We start from the raw sequence: 15,543 nt of genomic DNA, 5'->3' as shown, positions 1-15,543 counted from the left end.
TTCAGTTTTCATTCGCGTGTTCACTGCTGTGAATGAGATGTGTAGGCTCCGCCCTCTCGGGTGGGGAGCAGCAGCTCATTTGCATTAAAAGGAGCCACACACAGAACAGCTAACTTTTAGGAATTTTGATCTGAAACTTCACAGGCACACTCTGGGGACACCTGAGGCTTATATTACATCTTGTAAAAAGGGTAAATAGGTGTCCTTTCTGAGAGCGGTTTATGAGAAGGTAGCAATAAAATGTACAAGTTGAAGTAGTTCTGCCAGAGCCCGGCAAAACGTGCGCCTAGCTCGCCATCTTGCCGGAGGTTTTCCAAATGTACAACTTTATAAACTATAAATCACTGGCTTCCAGTAACACAAATCTAGTTCTGGCAGAAGAGTGAGCTCTGACCCATGGCATGATGGATTGATGAACGCGGAAGCACAGAGGATAGAGCAAAACAAAACACTGGTCACAAATTCGGTCTAAAACGAGAATTTTTTAAAGAGAAATGTTGTAGGATTTCAATTTAAGAGAAAAGACGCTTGAGTTTCTTGCCTAACCCTATTTGTTTGAACCACGAGAGGCGTCTACTTTCACCTAAGCTTATGCTACTCCTACGTTGTGTCAGAGGTCGCTCTTCCGCCAGAACTCTACTTGTGTATGGCCGTTACCGGAAGCCAGTGATTATAGTTTATAAAGTTATATATATGGATATTGTTCTTACAAAAAAGCATTGCTTTGCCCCCCGGAGACATATGGATTACTTTCATGGCACTTTTTTGGGTTTCAAAATCTAGGGTACCATTCACTCCCATTATAAAGCTTGGAAGGATATTTTTTTAATATAACTCTGATTGTGTTTGACTGAAAGAAGAAAGTCACATACACCTAAATTTCATTTTTGCATTAACTATCCCTGTAATGACAATAGGGTAAATTCGCTGTTATGTGTGGCTGGTTCTGGGGGATGAGAATCAGAGTATGTGTTTCCTCCTGACAGCCTTTGTTACAGCACATGACCATTCTAGCAAATTTGAGTAATTGTTGTCTTCAAGCAACCATAAAACATAATGGATGACTGCTTCTATTACACATTTGTACACAATGAAATTAAGTTCACAAAATGAAAAATGTTAACTAATTCTAATTTATTAAGGTCAACATATAGCAAAATATTTTTATAGCATTGATTATATCCACATGAATCATCTGTACCTTTGCATGGCTTGTGCTTCTCTCCTTCATGGTTGTGCTTGCTTCTTTCTGTGGACAACCTGCCAAACCCACAAATTCAGTTGAGAAAGTTTAATATATTTGCAGCCTTGTTACCACAATTTGGACTAGAGCATGTGTAAAAAAATAAATAAAACAGAAATAGCACTGTATTATCTTTTTTTTATTTCAAAATTCAGTTAACAAAGTGCCTAAACGATATGTATCCAAGCCATGTCAAAATGGACGATACAAAAAATTATTTAGGACATGAGAATATACAAATAAACCTGTACAATAGGGCTGTGCAATTCATCGAATTTCGATTTCGATTTTGCCTCCCAACGATCACCAAAATAGTACAATCGAGAAAAAACGATTATTTTGCCATGTTCAGTTTTGCAAGAACACTCTTATTTTGTCTTGCGTTCTGAATGAAACGCGCACGCGCTCATCCACCCCTCCCGAAGCCACAAATCTCTCTCAGGTCGTGAGTCTCGTGTGCATATCATCCGCTGGAATTTAAAAACTCGGCGCGAGTAAAGATGGCAGAAGGAGGGCAGTTACAGCAGCGTTTGGTGAGCAAAAAAGGCAAAACCAACTCCGTTGTCTGGGAACAGTTTGGCTTCGAGGAATCAGACGACGAGCAGAAACATGCTACGTGCAAGATTTGCTACATGGTAGTGACTGCAACGCAAGGGAACACCACGAATTTGTTTAACCACTTGAAAATTAAACAGAGTGACCTATGACAATCTAATAAAGAAACAAAAACTGACGAGAGCAGGGGTGCCGTGTAAACGTCCTTTTTCCCCCTCATATTTTTCAAATAATTCTCTCTTTGTAAACTTTGTTCAATGCATACGAGTGCTGCCGTATGTTCGAATATGTCCAGTCGTTTTCACCGTCATCACCCGGGTTTAGTGACAGAAGACGCGAATGAGAAGCCGCGCGCGCTGTGAGAAAATGTATCTCTGTGCGCTCATCCGAAAGCGCGCACATGTCTCTCAGCGCGCAAATATTGAGTTCTCTTTCAAGTCTTGCTCTTGAACGGACAAACTCACACAAAACGTATGTCAACATGTCCATCTTGATGAGTATCCTAGCAGACTGTATATGCCTTAAGTGAACTTTATACAGTCGATAAAGACGACGCATATCCGATCATTAGGTCTTAAAGGGGCAGTAGCCTTTACTGCTGTCTGTTTAATGTCAAACAACAAAAGACAAGGACATCACTCACCGCTCTTGATTGAATAGCTTTTGTAAGTTTAATAGGATTAATCTTTAATTTATGCACTCAAATATGCAATGTTATTTTACATTTGATACATTTCTGTACCTGAAAACTAATGTTAGACGTACCTGAAAAGCATATCTAGCCGAACCATATTGTTGAGCTTATTTATTTGTGGTTATCATTTTTACGTGAATACTTTTATACTTTGATTTGAATATATGTTATATTATTTATTTTAATAGTTCAAAAAGTACAACAAATGTTACAATTTCAATTGAATTGTTGAAAGGTGTATTTTTAATAAATACAACACATTCCCAAAGTCATGTGACATAATCGTGTTACATAATCGTGATTTCAATATTGACCAAAATAATCGTGATTATGATTTTTTCCATAATCGAGCAGCCCTACTGTACAGAATGTTTTTTACATTCACCTTATTCAACGACTTTATCAGACAACATAAATTTTGCAGCAGTTTTATGAGACAATAAGGGTTATGTGGTTACTGTGTTTTCTTTAACTTAAATTATGAATTTAGTTTTCAAAAATACTGCCTATATTTTTCAATTAATATCAGTTTAGTTCATATATCAATTCATATTCTAGCATTAAACAGTAGCTGTCGGAGTCTTTTTTTTTATTGCATGATAAAACATAGTGTCCTGGCTTTCCATATATGCAGTTGCTATTCTAAAGCAATATATGCTTCACCAGAGATAAAGGTGAAGAATCAGAACACCAGTTCTTCAAAGAGGTAGGACTCCTCCTGAAGAATGTTAAATTTGTATGTGTGATTTCAGGAATATAGTTAATTAATTATTATTTCTTAATATCTCAAGTGCTCTTCATGTTTTTAACTCTTTGAATAAAAGCTAGCGTTTATCAAAAATATCAGGATTAACCTACCTGAGCATTAAATCTTCTTTTTTCTGATTAATTTTGTCTTTCCAAATTATTGTTTTCCACACAAACTTTTCATCCTGCTGTCTGATGAGAGTCATCTGCACATCCCCATCTACATTTGGCTTGATCTTGAAGAGGTTTGGGTGAATATTACTTAAAAATGTAATCCCTTCTTCAGGAAGTACATTGGTACCGGATACTTTTAGAATGTGTTGTGTTTCCATTTGAATTTTCATGTTAGACCTGGAATGTTCAATCTCAAGGACATGAGGATTTATTGCTGTTTCTTCCTGCTTAATTTTTTCCTTTGAAAAAGTATCAAACAGTGGAAAAAAGTAGACATGGAGGATGACAGGATCTTTGTTTGTTATGAAGATAAGAAGATCTAAATGCTGTTCAACACGAATGTCTTTTACTTTAACCACTGTGGAAGGCCAAAAAGATGGCTGGAGTATTCTGGCATGAAAACGGATCAACTCCAGTGATTCCAAGGTTATTCCCACATTTTCAACACTGAGAAGCTTCACAGCATCTTTGAGAGCGGGGTCAGACTCTGCTAAACAGGCGTAATGAGGCAGATGGGCCTCCTCCAGTTTCCCTGAGATCACGGTCACATCAATCACTGGACCAATTCGCTCACACTGAAGCCTCTCCAGCTCTGCACTGAGGAAACGTCCATCCACTTCACGGTACTGGAGAGTGACATTACCAGCACAGACCCATCGCATTCTGGTCTGGCTGCACTCAAACCGACCCGCCTGAGTGCTGATCCTGAACTTTGACCCTCCTTCATCTGTACAGACTGACGGCTCCACCTGAACCCACTGATCACAGTCAACAATGTGAACACAAGACTGACACACTGGGAGCGGGTGAAGATTCAGTCCAGATGGTTCAGTGACATTCAGCCTAGAGAACAGAAATGTTTATGATAAATGAGATGATAAATGTATAAAAGAGAAACATCCAAAATGATAAGATGATCTCACTCTTTCAACTCTTCCAAAACCTTTGGTTTGAAGTGAATCTTCACTTTCTCATTACAGCTGTGACTCCAGTCCTGTTCTGTGCACTGGTCAGTGGGTTTACTGCACTTCCTCCTTTATAAAGATGGAAGAAAGCAGAATGAATAAAGATACCAAATATGCTAAATATATCACCACCAGATTTTGTAGGTTGTCCATAGGGTCACTCAGCAAAAATTTAAAAAACATCAATGAAATTAAAAGGAAACTATGTTTGGTTTAATATTCATAATGTAACATGCAGGAGAAAACGGACTCAAATGTGGATCTAAATTTAGGGTGGTTTTAATAAGGAACAAAGTAAACAAACAATAAGAAACTAAAGAACTATTATACTAAATCCTAGTCACCCTCTCAACTCATGTTTCACTCTTCTTCCCTCTGGCCGCAGATACAGACAGCTGCCTCATAAGAAATCACGCCTAGGAAAGAGTTTTGTACTCTCAGCTATAAGAGCACTGAATTTAAATAATGTATAATTTCAGGTTTATACAGTCTTTGCTGCTGATGCTATCTTTGTTTGTTTACTTATGTGACCAAAATATGTGTTCTGTGTATTCTGTAGGTATGTTGATGTTATACGTGTTGAATGTTGTTTCTGGTACAGTCTGTGGAAATGAATTTCCTCTACTGAGGACAATAAAGAATAAATCTAAATCTAAATCTAAAGAACAATAGCACAAGAGATAAGGCACCATCACATACAACAGCTGACAGAGAACAAGTGAAATACAAGGGCTATTTAAACACGGGCTAACAAGCTAAACAAGGTAACAAGGTAACAAGGGGGAGTGGCTAATAGGAAACACCTGGGGAGAACTAATTAACAAGAAAGACTACAACCTGACTACAAATAAAGCACAGGAAACACTCCTACATAAAAGTCCAAGGACAGTCACAGGGCACATGTGACAGATAATGGTGACAGTATTTCAAAACCACCTCTCTCAATCGCTCTAAAGTGCTATACACTACATTCAACAGCTCTACATTCATTTTATTAATTATCTGGTATGTGGAACCTAATGTTTAATACATAAAATAGGGATAGTTCCCCCAAAAATTTGGTCATAATTTACTCACCCTCAACCCTATATGAATTTCTTTCTTCTGCTAAAAAACACAAAAGAAGTAACCAAACAGTTGATGGACGCTCATTGACTTCAATAGTATGGAAAATATATTCTATGGAAGTCAATAGGGCCCATCAACTCTTTGGTCACCCATATTCTTCCAAATATTTTTGTATTCAACAGAATATTCTTAATTCTGATTTATTAAAAAATAAATAAAACAAATAAAAAATAAACACTCTCTTTACAAGATAAATATGTAAAAACTTAAAACAAGATAAAAACTTGATAAACAGTTCAGAAATGTGTAGATTTGTCCTCCATAATGTATATGCACATTGTACAAGTAACCCATTTGTTTTATGATTTCAATTTAGTGAAGATAAAAATACCATCCTCAAACTGTTTATCTTTAGATAAGTATGTCAAAATACATAGCTATTGAGCATACAGTACACACCCTTCAATGATAACAGTGCAGTGTGGCTCCGTCAGTGATTTCTTCAGTAATAGGAGGCCCTCCTCCAACAGCAATCCAGCACAGACACTGCAATATTGATGCACAAAAACGTCTTCACAATAACATACTTTCAAAATGTTTGGTACTGTTCAGTATTTCCCCGCTAGAAATGTGATGTTCCCAGAACGTTCTCAGAACGTCCCCGGTGGTGTCAAGGACGTCGCCTGGTAACGTTCTGAGACGGCCATAATGTGGAGTTCTATATAGGGTTGTGGGATGTTATTTGGCGGACTGTTAGGGTTAAGTTGTGTTGGTTGGTGTTTTGGTTTTCTCTTTTCGTTGCAGGTCTGGTGATTGGGAATTGAGTGCACCTGTTGCTCGTCACAGGATCTGGTTTAAGCATGGAGCAAGAGGCTGTCTGGACGGCTGCTCAGCGCTTGTTCAGGAGCAGTTTGCCATGCGCCCTTATCTTTTGTTTTGTAGCATTGTACAGTCATTCATGGTCATTGCTTTATTTGTTGCATGAATGTTTAGGGGACCATTCCTATAGGACCTTCCCTCTACACTATATTCCCATAACGTTTGTAGGACCTTTAGGGGACCAACCTAGAATGTTAATTTTTGGTCCTAATTAGATTTGTTGTTTGAGTGACTCAATTTACACTGGGCTGCTTTGCAAATGAGGGTCAGTAAAACGCAGGATTTGCACAAGTTGCTTCTCAAAGATGGATCAATACCAACCCTTCGTGATCCTACCTCATATCCAGAACACACAAGTACTGCACTTTATAATTTGTGTAATTTGTCTGAATGCGTTAATGTGGCTAAAGTTACCCAAAAAATGCTCACCGCCTGTACAATTCAGAAGCGCACTTTTATTGCTTCTTAAAAATAAAACTAATGACATAGCTCTGATCTCAGTGAATACAGTCAAAAAATTACTTTAGCCATTTTAGCCGTCAGCGTGCTAACAAGCACATTCACAAAGGCGATTTGCGTACATTTACAAAATATAAAGTGTGGTACTTGCATGTTCTGAATATGAAGATGGACATTGATTCACTCAAAAATTTTCTGAAAGTATTCAGTAAATATGATGGAACGACCTAAATAGGACCAAAAAAACAATTCTAGACCAATTCTAGGTTCGTCCCAGAAAGGTCCTGCAAACATTATGGGACTGTAGTGTAGAAACCACTGCACTGAACAAAATATGTTGCAGCGCAGTCCCGAGTTAAAAATCCCCATCTGACTAACAGGGAACCGTATGAGAACGTTCTGTTAACATCCCAAATGTCCTCTTTGTAATGTTATTATGTGACCTTAGAATAACCAAAATGGAACATTCTCCTAAAGACATATCTGGAACGTTATTATATGACCAACAGATGACGATGTAGGAATGTTCTGTTAACATCCCTGTGGCGAGCAGCGAGGCTGAGGGGCCGTGAGAGCGGGACGAGGCGGCGGTCATTAGTGATGATGAGCGCCAGCTGCGTGCTGCATTGGCCTCGTGTCTCATGGAGGAGTGACGGGAGTATAAAGGAGGAGCGACGACAGTGAAGGATGAGAGAGGTCCAGGCCTGGATTTTATGTTGTGTTTTGTTTATGTTTGTTTTGTACGTAGGTGGCAGTCGTCCGTGAGGGGCTGCCGCCGGTTATATAATTTGGTTGATTTATTTTATTAAAGTCTTTTAAATGTTCGGCGGTTCCCGCCTCCTTCTTACAACACAAACAAACTACATTACATTGGTGCCGAAACCTTGGAGGAAGGAGGGACATGCTGTGGAAGAGCCCTTGCTGCTGAGGGGGATTGCGGTGCTGAGGAGGTCGGGCAGCGCGGATGGATGAAGACCGCGAGTGGCTGCCCGAGGCGGTGGTGCTGGAGCGAGATCCGGTGGGACGGAGAGCTCGCTGCCGTGCCCCTGGGTCGAGGTGGGGTGGCTGCTGTCCGAGAGGGAGCGGAGAAGTTGCCGGCGCTTGCCGTGAGCCGGAACCTGCTGCCGTCCACAATTTAGGGGAGGAGCAGGGAGCGCGGGACTCGCTGCCGGCTCCCTCTGTAGGAGGAGCCACTGCCGGCCGCCAGGGGGCGGAGGGGGATCGAGCCATCTACCAAGCGTCCAGTGCCATCACATGGCACCGTGAGGAAGAGCCTCTCGGCTGGCTGAGGACCGAGCGGCAGTGTGTCCGGGAACCGGACCAGATTTTTTTGGGCGTTGGGGTATGTGGCGATCAGTGAGGCTGAGGGACCGTGAGAGCGGGACATTAGTGATGATGAGCACCAGCTGCGTGCCGCATCAGCCTCGTGTGAAGGAGCGATGACAGTGAAGGATGAGAGAGGACCAGGGGCCCGTTCTTCGTACGTCGCTAACTCAGTTAGCTGGATTTGATTGTTGACGATTTGACATGATCTCGGATTGTTTGGTTCTTCGAAGCTCATCCTGGACTTGCTGTCATAGTAACAGGTCCGTAAGCTTAAACCTGCTCATGAGCAGGCTTATTTCATGTAAACAGGATTAGATTGCATCTTGAGGTGATACTTAAAATCTGTCCCAGCCACTGCTACTTTATTACAAGAGTTCATTACTGAACCAGGGGCAATAATAATAATTTTAAATAATAATAATATAAAAATGTTATATTGTATATATGTATATGAGAATGTATATAATATTATAATGTTGTATATAATAATATAGACACAGCCACTTGATTGAGCGATTTATTTGCGATGGAATAATTACTTCATAATTTTATTGGAGGTTTACACACATGTTGTATAGTTACTCTGAGCCGTGCATTAATTTAAGTGATCACAGATATTATGGGAGTGGCTTGATGCAGCGCAAGAGATGCAGATAATTTGATCTTGACCCTTAAGAAACTTTAATACTGTCACGTTACAAATCTGCTCCAAATTGAATTAAAATTAATTTACAACATTGAAATAATGTAAAGGGTGTACAAATACTGTATAAAATCGTGAATATAAATAATTGGTAATCATGTTTAAAAAACAAAAAACATTTATCATTTATCTATAATAACTTTTATGTTGGTTTGGTGGTTTGGCTGTTTCCTTATAAAGGTCCAGAAATTCGTGGGTTTTTTATTGTATAATTTGTCAAGTTTTTTGCCAGGTGGCTTTTTTAATTATATGATGTCATTACGTTGCTGTCTTGACGCCAGCCAATCGCTGCATTGCTGATCGTGGTTTCGAGTATCGATGCATCTGCCCTCTTCAGGGAACACAAGAACGCGCAGTGATCTTAGATCATTTAATCCAGATATTTTAATCCAATCCGCAAATTCGTCTGAAGAACCAAATTAGCTAGACATCAGTTATCACGATTAAAAGATCTGGGATCTGTCAAATCATCTCAGATGTAATAAGCAACGTACGAAGAACGGGCCCCAGGCCTGGATTTTATGTTGTGTTTTGTTTATGTTTGTTTTGTACGTAGGCGGCAGTCGTCCGTGAGGGGCTGTCGCCGGTTATGTTATTATTATTTTTTTTAATTAGTCTTTTAAATGTTTGCCAGTTCCCACCTCCTTCTTCCCACACGAACAAACTACGTTACAATCCCAAATATCCTCTTTCTAATGTTGCTGTGTGACCATAGAATAACCAAAATGTAACGTTACCCTAAAGTCATATCGCGAACGTTATTATATGACCAACAGATGACCATGTGGGAACGTTCTATTAACATCCCAAATGTCCTCTTTGTAATGTTGCTATGTGACCATAAAATAACGAAAATGGAACGTCCCCCTAAAGTCATACAAGAATCCTTGAACTGCAAGCACTTTCATAACCAAAAGAGGATGATTTAGGAACATCCCTAATGTTCTATAAAGGTTCAGGATTTTCGTCACCTTTAGAGAATCCTTTGGGACTGTTGCGCAAGGTCGGGAGAACGTCCCCTTCTATGTGGGTTGTTTCAAGCCAATTCTTAGTCCCTTCTGTTGCACTAACTCTATGTGTGTTCATGAGTTTTTTTGTTTGTTGCAGATTTATGTGTAGATGATGCAGTTTGATATTTTCTATCAAATGAAAATAAATTAAAATGTTTTTATATTTGACTTAAGCATCCAATGGGGCCACAGTATCTGGTATCCATGACTTGGATATGACAAAAATCACTTTTATGAAGTAAAGCAAATGCTCTTACCTGAGCTCCTGTAGACTGGTGTAGGTCTGGACGAGGGAAATGATACCAGAAGCCCAGCTTTCATTCAGACTGAACATCTTCAGATCCAACGTCTTCAAAACCACAGAGGGAAATGAAGACAGCAACAAACTGACATGATCCTCAAGAGCTGAAGAGCTGCACAAATGTATTGACCACAACATGTATGATTCATTTTAAAGCTACTGATGAGATAAATATAGTCATGGCAAAATGTATATTTTTCTTACTCTTCTGCTTGTTTTCTTGCTTTGCTGAGTGTCTGTAAGAAGAGTGTCCAATCACTGCTGGAAATCTCTGAGTGTGAACATGTAAGACTGATGTTTACGATTGCTGGAAATGAGGGATTCTTCTCTGAGGAGCTCAAAGATAACCTGAAACAGACAGAGACACACATAAACATTTGATAACAGCACTTTTCACTCACTATGAATGATACTATATTGCCAAAAGTATTGGGACACCCCTCCGAATCAATGAATTCAGGTATTCCAGTCACTTCCATGGCCAAAGGTGTATAATATCCAGCACCTATGCATGCAGACGCTTCTACAAACAGTTGTGAAAGAACACACGCTCTCAGGAGCTCCATGAATTCAAGTGTGGTACCGTGATAGGTCCATTCGTGAAATTTCCTCACAACTAAATATTCTACGGTCAACTGTTAGTGGTATTATAACAAAGTGGAAGCAATTGGGAACAGCAGCTCAGCCATGAAGTGATAGGCCACGTAAAATCACAGAGCGGGGTCGGCGCATAGTGCGCAAAAGTCGCCAACTTTCTGCAGAGTCAATAGCTACAGACCTCCAAACTTTGTGTGACCTTCAGATTAGCTCAAGAACAGTGCGTAGAGAGCTTCATGGAATGGGTTTCCATGGCCAAGCAGCTGCATCCAAGCCTTACATCACCAAGTGATCTCTGGAGTGATGAATGACGCTTCTCTGTCTGGCAATCCTAGTCTGGGTTTGGCGGTTGCCCGAAGAACGGTACTTGCCTGACTGCATTGTGCAAAGTGTAAAGTTTGGTGTAGGGGGATTATGGTGTGGGGTTGTTTTTCAAGGGTTCCAGTGAAAGGAACTCTTAAAGGGTTAGTTCACCCAAAAATGAAAATTCTGTCATTAATTACTTACCCTCATGTCGTTTGACACCTGTAAGACCTCCGTTCATCTTCGGAAAACAAATGAAGATATTTTAGTTGAAATCCAATGGCTCAGAAAGGCCTCCATTGGCACAATGCACTGTACACTCTCAAGACCCATAAAAGGTCCTAAAGACGTCATTACAAAGTCCATCTCACTACAGTGGTTCTACAATAACTTTATAAAGCGACGATAATAGTTTTTGTGCGCAAAAAAACCCTAAATAACGTCTTATATAGTGATGACCGATTTCAAAACAAGGCATCATGAAGCTTCGAAGCATTATGAATCAGTGAGTCGATTCAGTGGTTTAGATCGCCAAAGTCACGTATTTCAGCAGTTTGGCTGTTTGACACGCGATCCGAATCATGATTCGACTTGCTGATTCATAACGCTTCGAAGCCTCATGATGCCTTGTTTTGAAATCGGTCATCACTATACAAGTCAATATTTAGTGTTTTTTTGCGCACAAAAATGATTATCGTTGCTTTATAAAGTTATTGTAGAACCACTGTAATGAGATGGACTTTGTAACAACGTCTTTAGTACCTTTTATGGGTCTTGAGAGGGTAAAGTACATTGTGCCAATGAAGGCCTTTCCGAGCCATCAAATTTCAACTAAAATATCTTCATTTGTGTTCAGAAGATGAATGGAGGTCTTACGGGTGTCGAACGACATGAGGGTAAGTAATTAATGACAGAATTTAAATTTTTGGGTGAACTAACCCTTTAATGCTTCAGCATACCAAGACATTTTGGACAATTTCATGCTACCAACTTTGTGGGAACAGTTTGGGGATGGCCCCTTCCTGTTTTAACATGACTGTGCACTAGTGCACAAAGCAAGGTCCATAAAGACATCAATGAGCAAGTTTGGTGTGGAGGAACTTGACTGGCCTGCACAGAGTCCTGACCTCAACCGATAGAACACCTTAAGGATGAATTAGAGAGGAGAATGCTAGCCAGGCCTTCTCGTCCAACATCAATGCCTGACCTCACAAATGCGCTTCTAGAAGAATGGTCAAAAATTCACATAAACACACTACTAAACCTTGTGGAAAGCCTTCCCAGAAGAGAAGCTGAAGTTGAAGCTGTTATAGCTGCAAAGGGAGGGGCAACTCCATATTAAACCCTACGGATTAAGAATGGGATGTCATTAAAGTTCATGTGCATGTAAAGGCAGACGTCCCAAAGGTTTTGGCAATATAGTGTTTCTGTTCTTCTGAAACAACAATTTTTTTACAAGATTATATAATTTTTTATAAATTATTCTTCAAAATAAAGATTATATTGTATGTGCAAAAGTTTCTTACAAGACATTTCCACATGTGACTGACAGATCAAGTGACCATCTGGGACTCTCAGCACTGTTCTCATCCTCTTGAACTCTACCATGTCAGAAGAACAGATAACGCTTTAAACAACTAATATCTTATGTTCAAACAACTAGTTTTATATTTCATATTACTGTATTTTAAATGGATGTTGTCTTTTAAAATTACTTGAGCTCTCTCAAGATTCTTGATTCACCAAGAATCTGGATCACATCTCCAACTTCTGACAGGTGCTCCACTGAAAACCTAAACATGATATATTGGTCAATGACAGATATGAGTGTTCAGGATAAAGAAAAGCAACATATAGTTTATAATGCATGTGCACAACAATGCATATGTGACACATCACTGCCCTACATACCACAGAAAAACTCAAAATAATTTAAGTAAAAATATTTAGTAATATTATTTTAATTTTAAAGAGTATCAATCAAGAAGATTCAGTCTATACGTGTTTCTCCATGCATCACACTAACCTCAGTGTCTCACACATGCAGAGTGCCGGCTGAAGAATCTTGAGTTGATCAGCTGTTAAATCACAGTACATGAGGTTCAGTTCTCTGATGTGTGGACAGCACTGAAGACAGTACAGCAGCACCCAACAGTCTGTGCTTCTCAGGGAAATGTTAGACAGATCCATGGATACCCAATCTGCCAAAGCTCTCCTCATGAACACCTCATCATGGAGCTCATACATACAGTGTAGAGAAAACAGTTCACATCCATGCTGTTTTTTCATTGTAAAGATACTATCCTGCAGGCCTTTCTTCAGTTTCATGGTGTGAGGAACAGTCCACTTGATCTTTTTAAAGAGTGAGCTGCTCACCTTCTCATTAAAGAGACCACAGAGAAACATCATGACTGAAGGGATGGGATTTGATCTTCTTTCTGGAGATGGTCTGTTGATTATACCCTGATATTTCAGCGAGTTCAACAGTGCACTGACTTTTCCCAAGGACTCTTTATCATCCAGTAAAACATAATAAAGACCTGTGAAGAACTCCTGAAAGCTTGGATGCATAAACCTGAACACTGGCTCCTGTCTGATTTTTCTTTTCAGACTATCTTTACACAAGAACAGACCAGTAGCAGGATCTGAGCCAGTCGCAGTCACACTCTTCTCTACAAAAAGACCTTCTCGCTTCTTCATCCCTCTCTCTGCCAGCTGACCCAGACTCCTCAGCATGGTGAGGACAGACTGACTCTGGCCATGATGCTCCAGTAGAGAGGACACACAGTGCACATATATGGAAGTGGTTGTCTTTAGTTCTGCCATCACATGATCATCATACGTAAAGTGCTTCTTCAGACAAAAACAAACCATCCAACACAGCAAAGGCACAGAGCAGGCAGTCAGAAGGCCTTCGTTTGCTTTCACACTCTCATATGTTTTCCTGAAGAGTTGCTCATCCTGAAAGATCTTGTGGAAGTACTCCTGCACTCCTTTCTCAGAGAAGCCCACAATCTCAGTGAAACGCTGTGGTCCCTTGAGGAGATTCATCACTGAATCATCAGCTATAGATCTTGTGGTGACAAGCATGAATGATTTAGGCAGCAAGATTCCCCTCAACAGGTTCCTGAGAATAACTATAGGTGGCACTCTCTTGAATAGATTAGCGTGATGTAACATGAAATGAATGGGTGGATGAAATACATACTCATCCATTCCATCAATGAGGAAGAGGACTTTCTCTGGTGTTAACTCTAGTATCTGTGAGATCTGATCTGATGTTAAACTGCAACTCCTGCTCAAGAGATCAATCAAGCTCTTCACATCAGAAATACACTTCAGCTCTTCACACTTCAACAGAAAAGCGACATCGAAGTTTTCAGAGTAAAGTTCTCCAGATGCCCAGTCCAACATGATCTTCTGTAACGTGAAGGATTTACCTCTTCCAGAATCCCCGCTAAGAATCACAGTTTTTGGTGTGTTACCATCACTGTCGGGACTGAACAGCTGGTCTAGTCTGACGCTCTGATTCTTGTCATTTGATAACAATTGAGATGAGGTTTTTTTTCCAGAAGCGTGAGCAGACTTCACATGTTCACGATAGTATTTCTCAGTCTGCTTTTTGCTCCTCTGAATGATCACTGGTTCAGTGTAACGGGCAGCCAGTTCCACACGTTCAGCAGATATATGGTTATACTCAGGAACAAAGCTACATTTATCAATGACTGAAGACTTGTACAGAAGAATCATGCCACTCCAATCTACAGAAAAACACAAATTATTGACTTTAATGGTTTAAAAAAAAGGCAACTAGATTCTATTACACTAACTGAAAATAGCATATTTTCTTAGCGATAATTGCTATTTACACTAAGTGACTGCGAGCTCGTACGACAGCAAAAATTGCACTGTGTATGCCCGGCTTTAGATGCCAGCAAAGCTCCACTGGTGCACAGTGGTTGGATTTGTGATTTGCAGTATGTAGAGTTTTTCTCTCTCAAATATTACAAGTACACACATGCACACACACACAATTTTTTTTATTACACACATACAAACCACACTCTGACATCCATACCAACACACCCACACAATTATGGCTGCATAATTTACCAAATATATAATTTACTTTAATATGCAGAACCAGAAAACAGGAATAAAGTGAGTATTTGCTTTATAGGCCAAACCTGAGAAAATAGCACCATCTGGTAAAAAAATATTAATCATAATTTTGAATCCTTACCAACAGAATGAAAGCCTAACAAAGATTGCATCATTTTTAAATGGCACTGGGATTTAAAATTGCAATTGTAATGGGTTTAAATGGGGACATTTTTGTCCAAAAGGTGCTGAGAGGAACTATCTTGTTTTACCTAGTGCAAAACAGATTTATTAAAGGAAATGGGTGTGAAATAGTAAAATTCCAACAAAAAATACACACTTGTGCAAAAATGTATGCAATTGGCATTAACACAAAATTATATTTTTTTAAAATGAAAAACATGAAAAAGACAAAAAT

At 39.6% G+C, this 15,543-nt stretch overlaps 1 protein-coding gene across 5 annotated transcripts in view; it reads right to left on the bottom strand.

The window, feature by feature from the left end:
• LOC307127619 (uncharacterized protein) overlaps positions 1-15,543 on the bottom strand; it is a 92,655-nt gene that overhangs the window by 18,116 nt on the left and 58,996 nt on the right. For all 5 annotated transcript variants that reach the window (XM_079818965.1, XM_079818966.1, XM_079818964.1 and 2 more), the window contains 9 exons: positions 13,051-14,785; positions 12,740-12,817; positions 12,551-12,625; positions 10,329-10,472; positions 10,081-10,236; positions 5,906-5,992; positions 4,337-4,447; positions 3,351-4,256; positions 1,202-1,260 (listed from right to left, as the gene is read on the bottom strand). In XM_079818965.1, coding sequence (XP_079675091.1) covers positions 1,202-1,260; positions 3,351-4,256; positions 4,337-4,447; positions 5,906-5,992; positions 10,081-10,236; positions 10,329-10,472; positions 12,551-12,625; positions 12,740-12,817; positions 13,051-14,774 — 3,340 coding nt within the window. In that variant the 5' untranslated portion in view covers positions 14,775-14,785. The remainder of the gene's footprint in view (positions 1-1,201; positions 1,261-3,350; positions 4,257-4,336; positions 4,448-5,905; positions 5,993-10,080; positions 10,237-10,328; positions 10,473-12,550; positions 12,626-12,739; positions 12,818-13,050; positions 14,786-15,543) is intronic.

This window comes from Gobio gobio (assembly GCF_949357685.1).
Source record: "Gobio gobio genome assembly, chromosome: 6".
Lineage (NCBI taxonomy): Eukaryota > Metazoa > Chordata > Actinopteri > Cypriniformes > Gobionidae > Gobio > Gobio gobio.
Note: the sequence above shows the minus strand (reverse complement) of the source record. Positions and strands in the feature narration are given on the sequence as shown.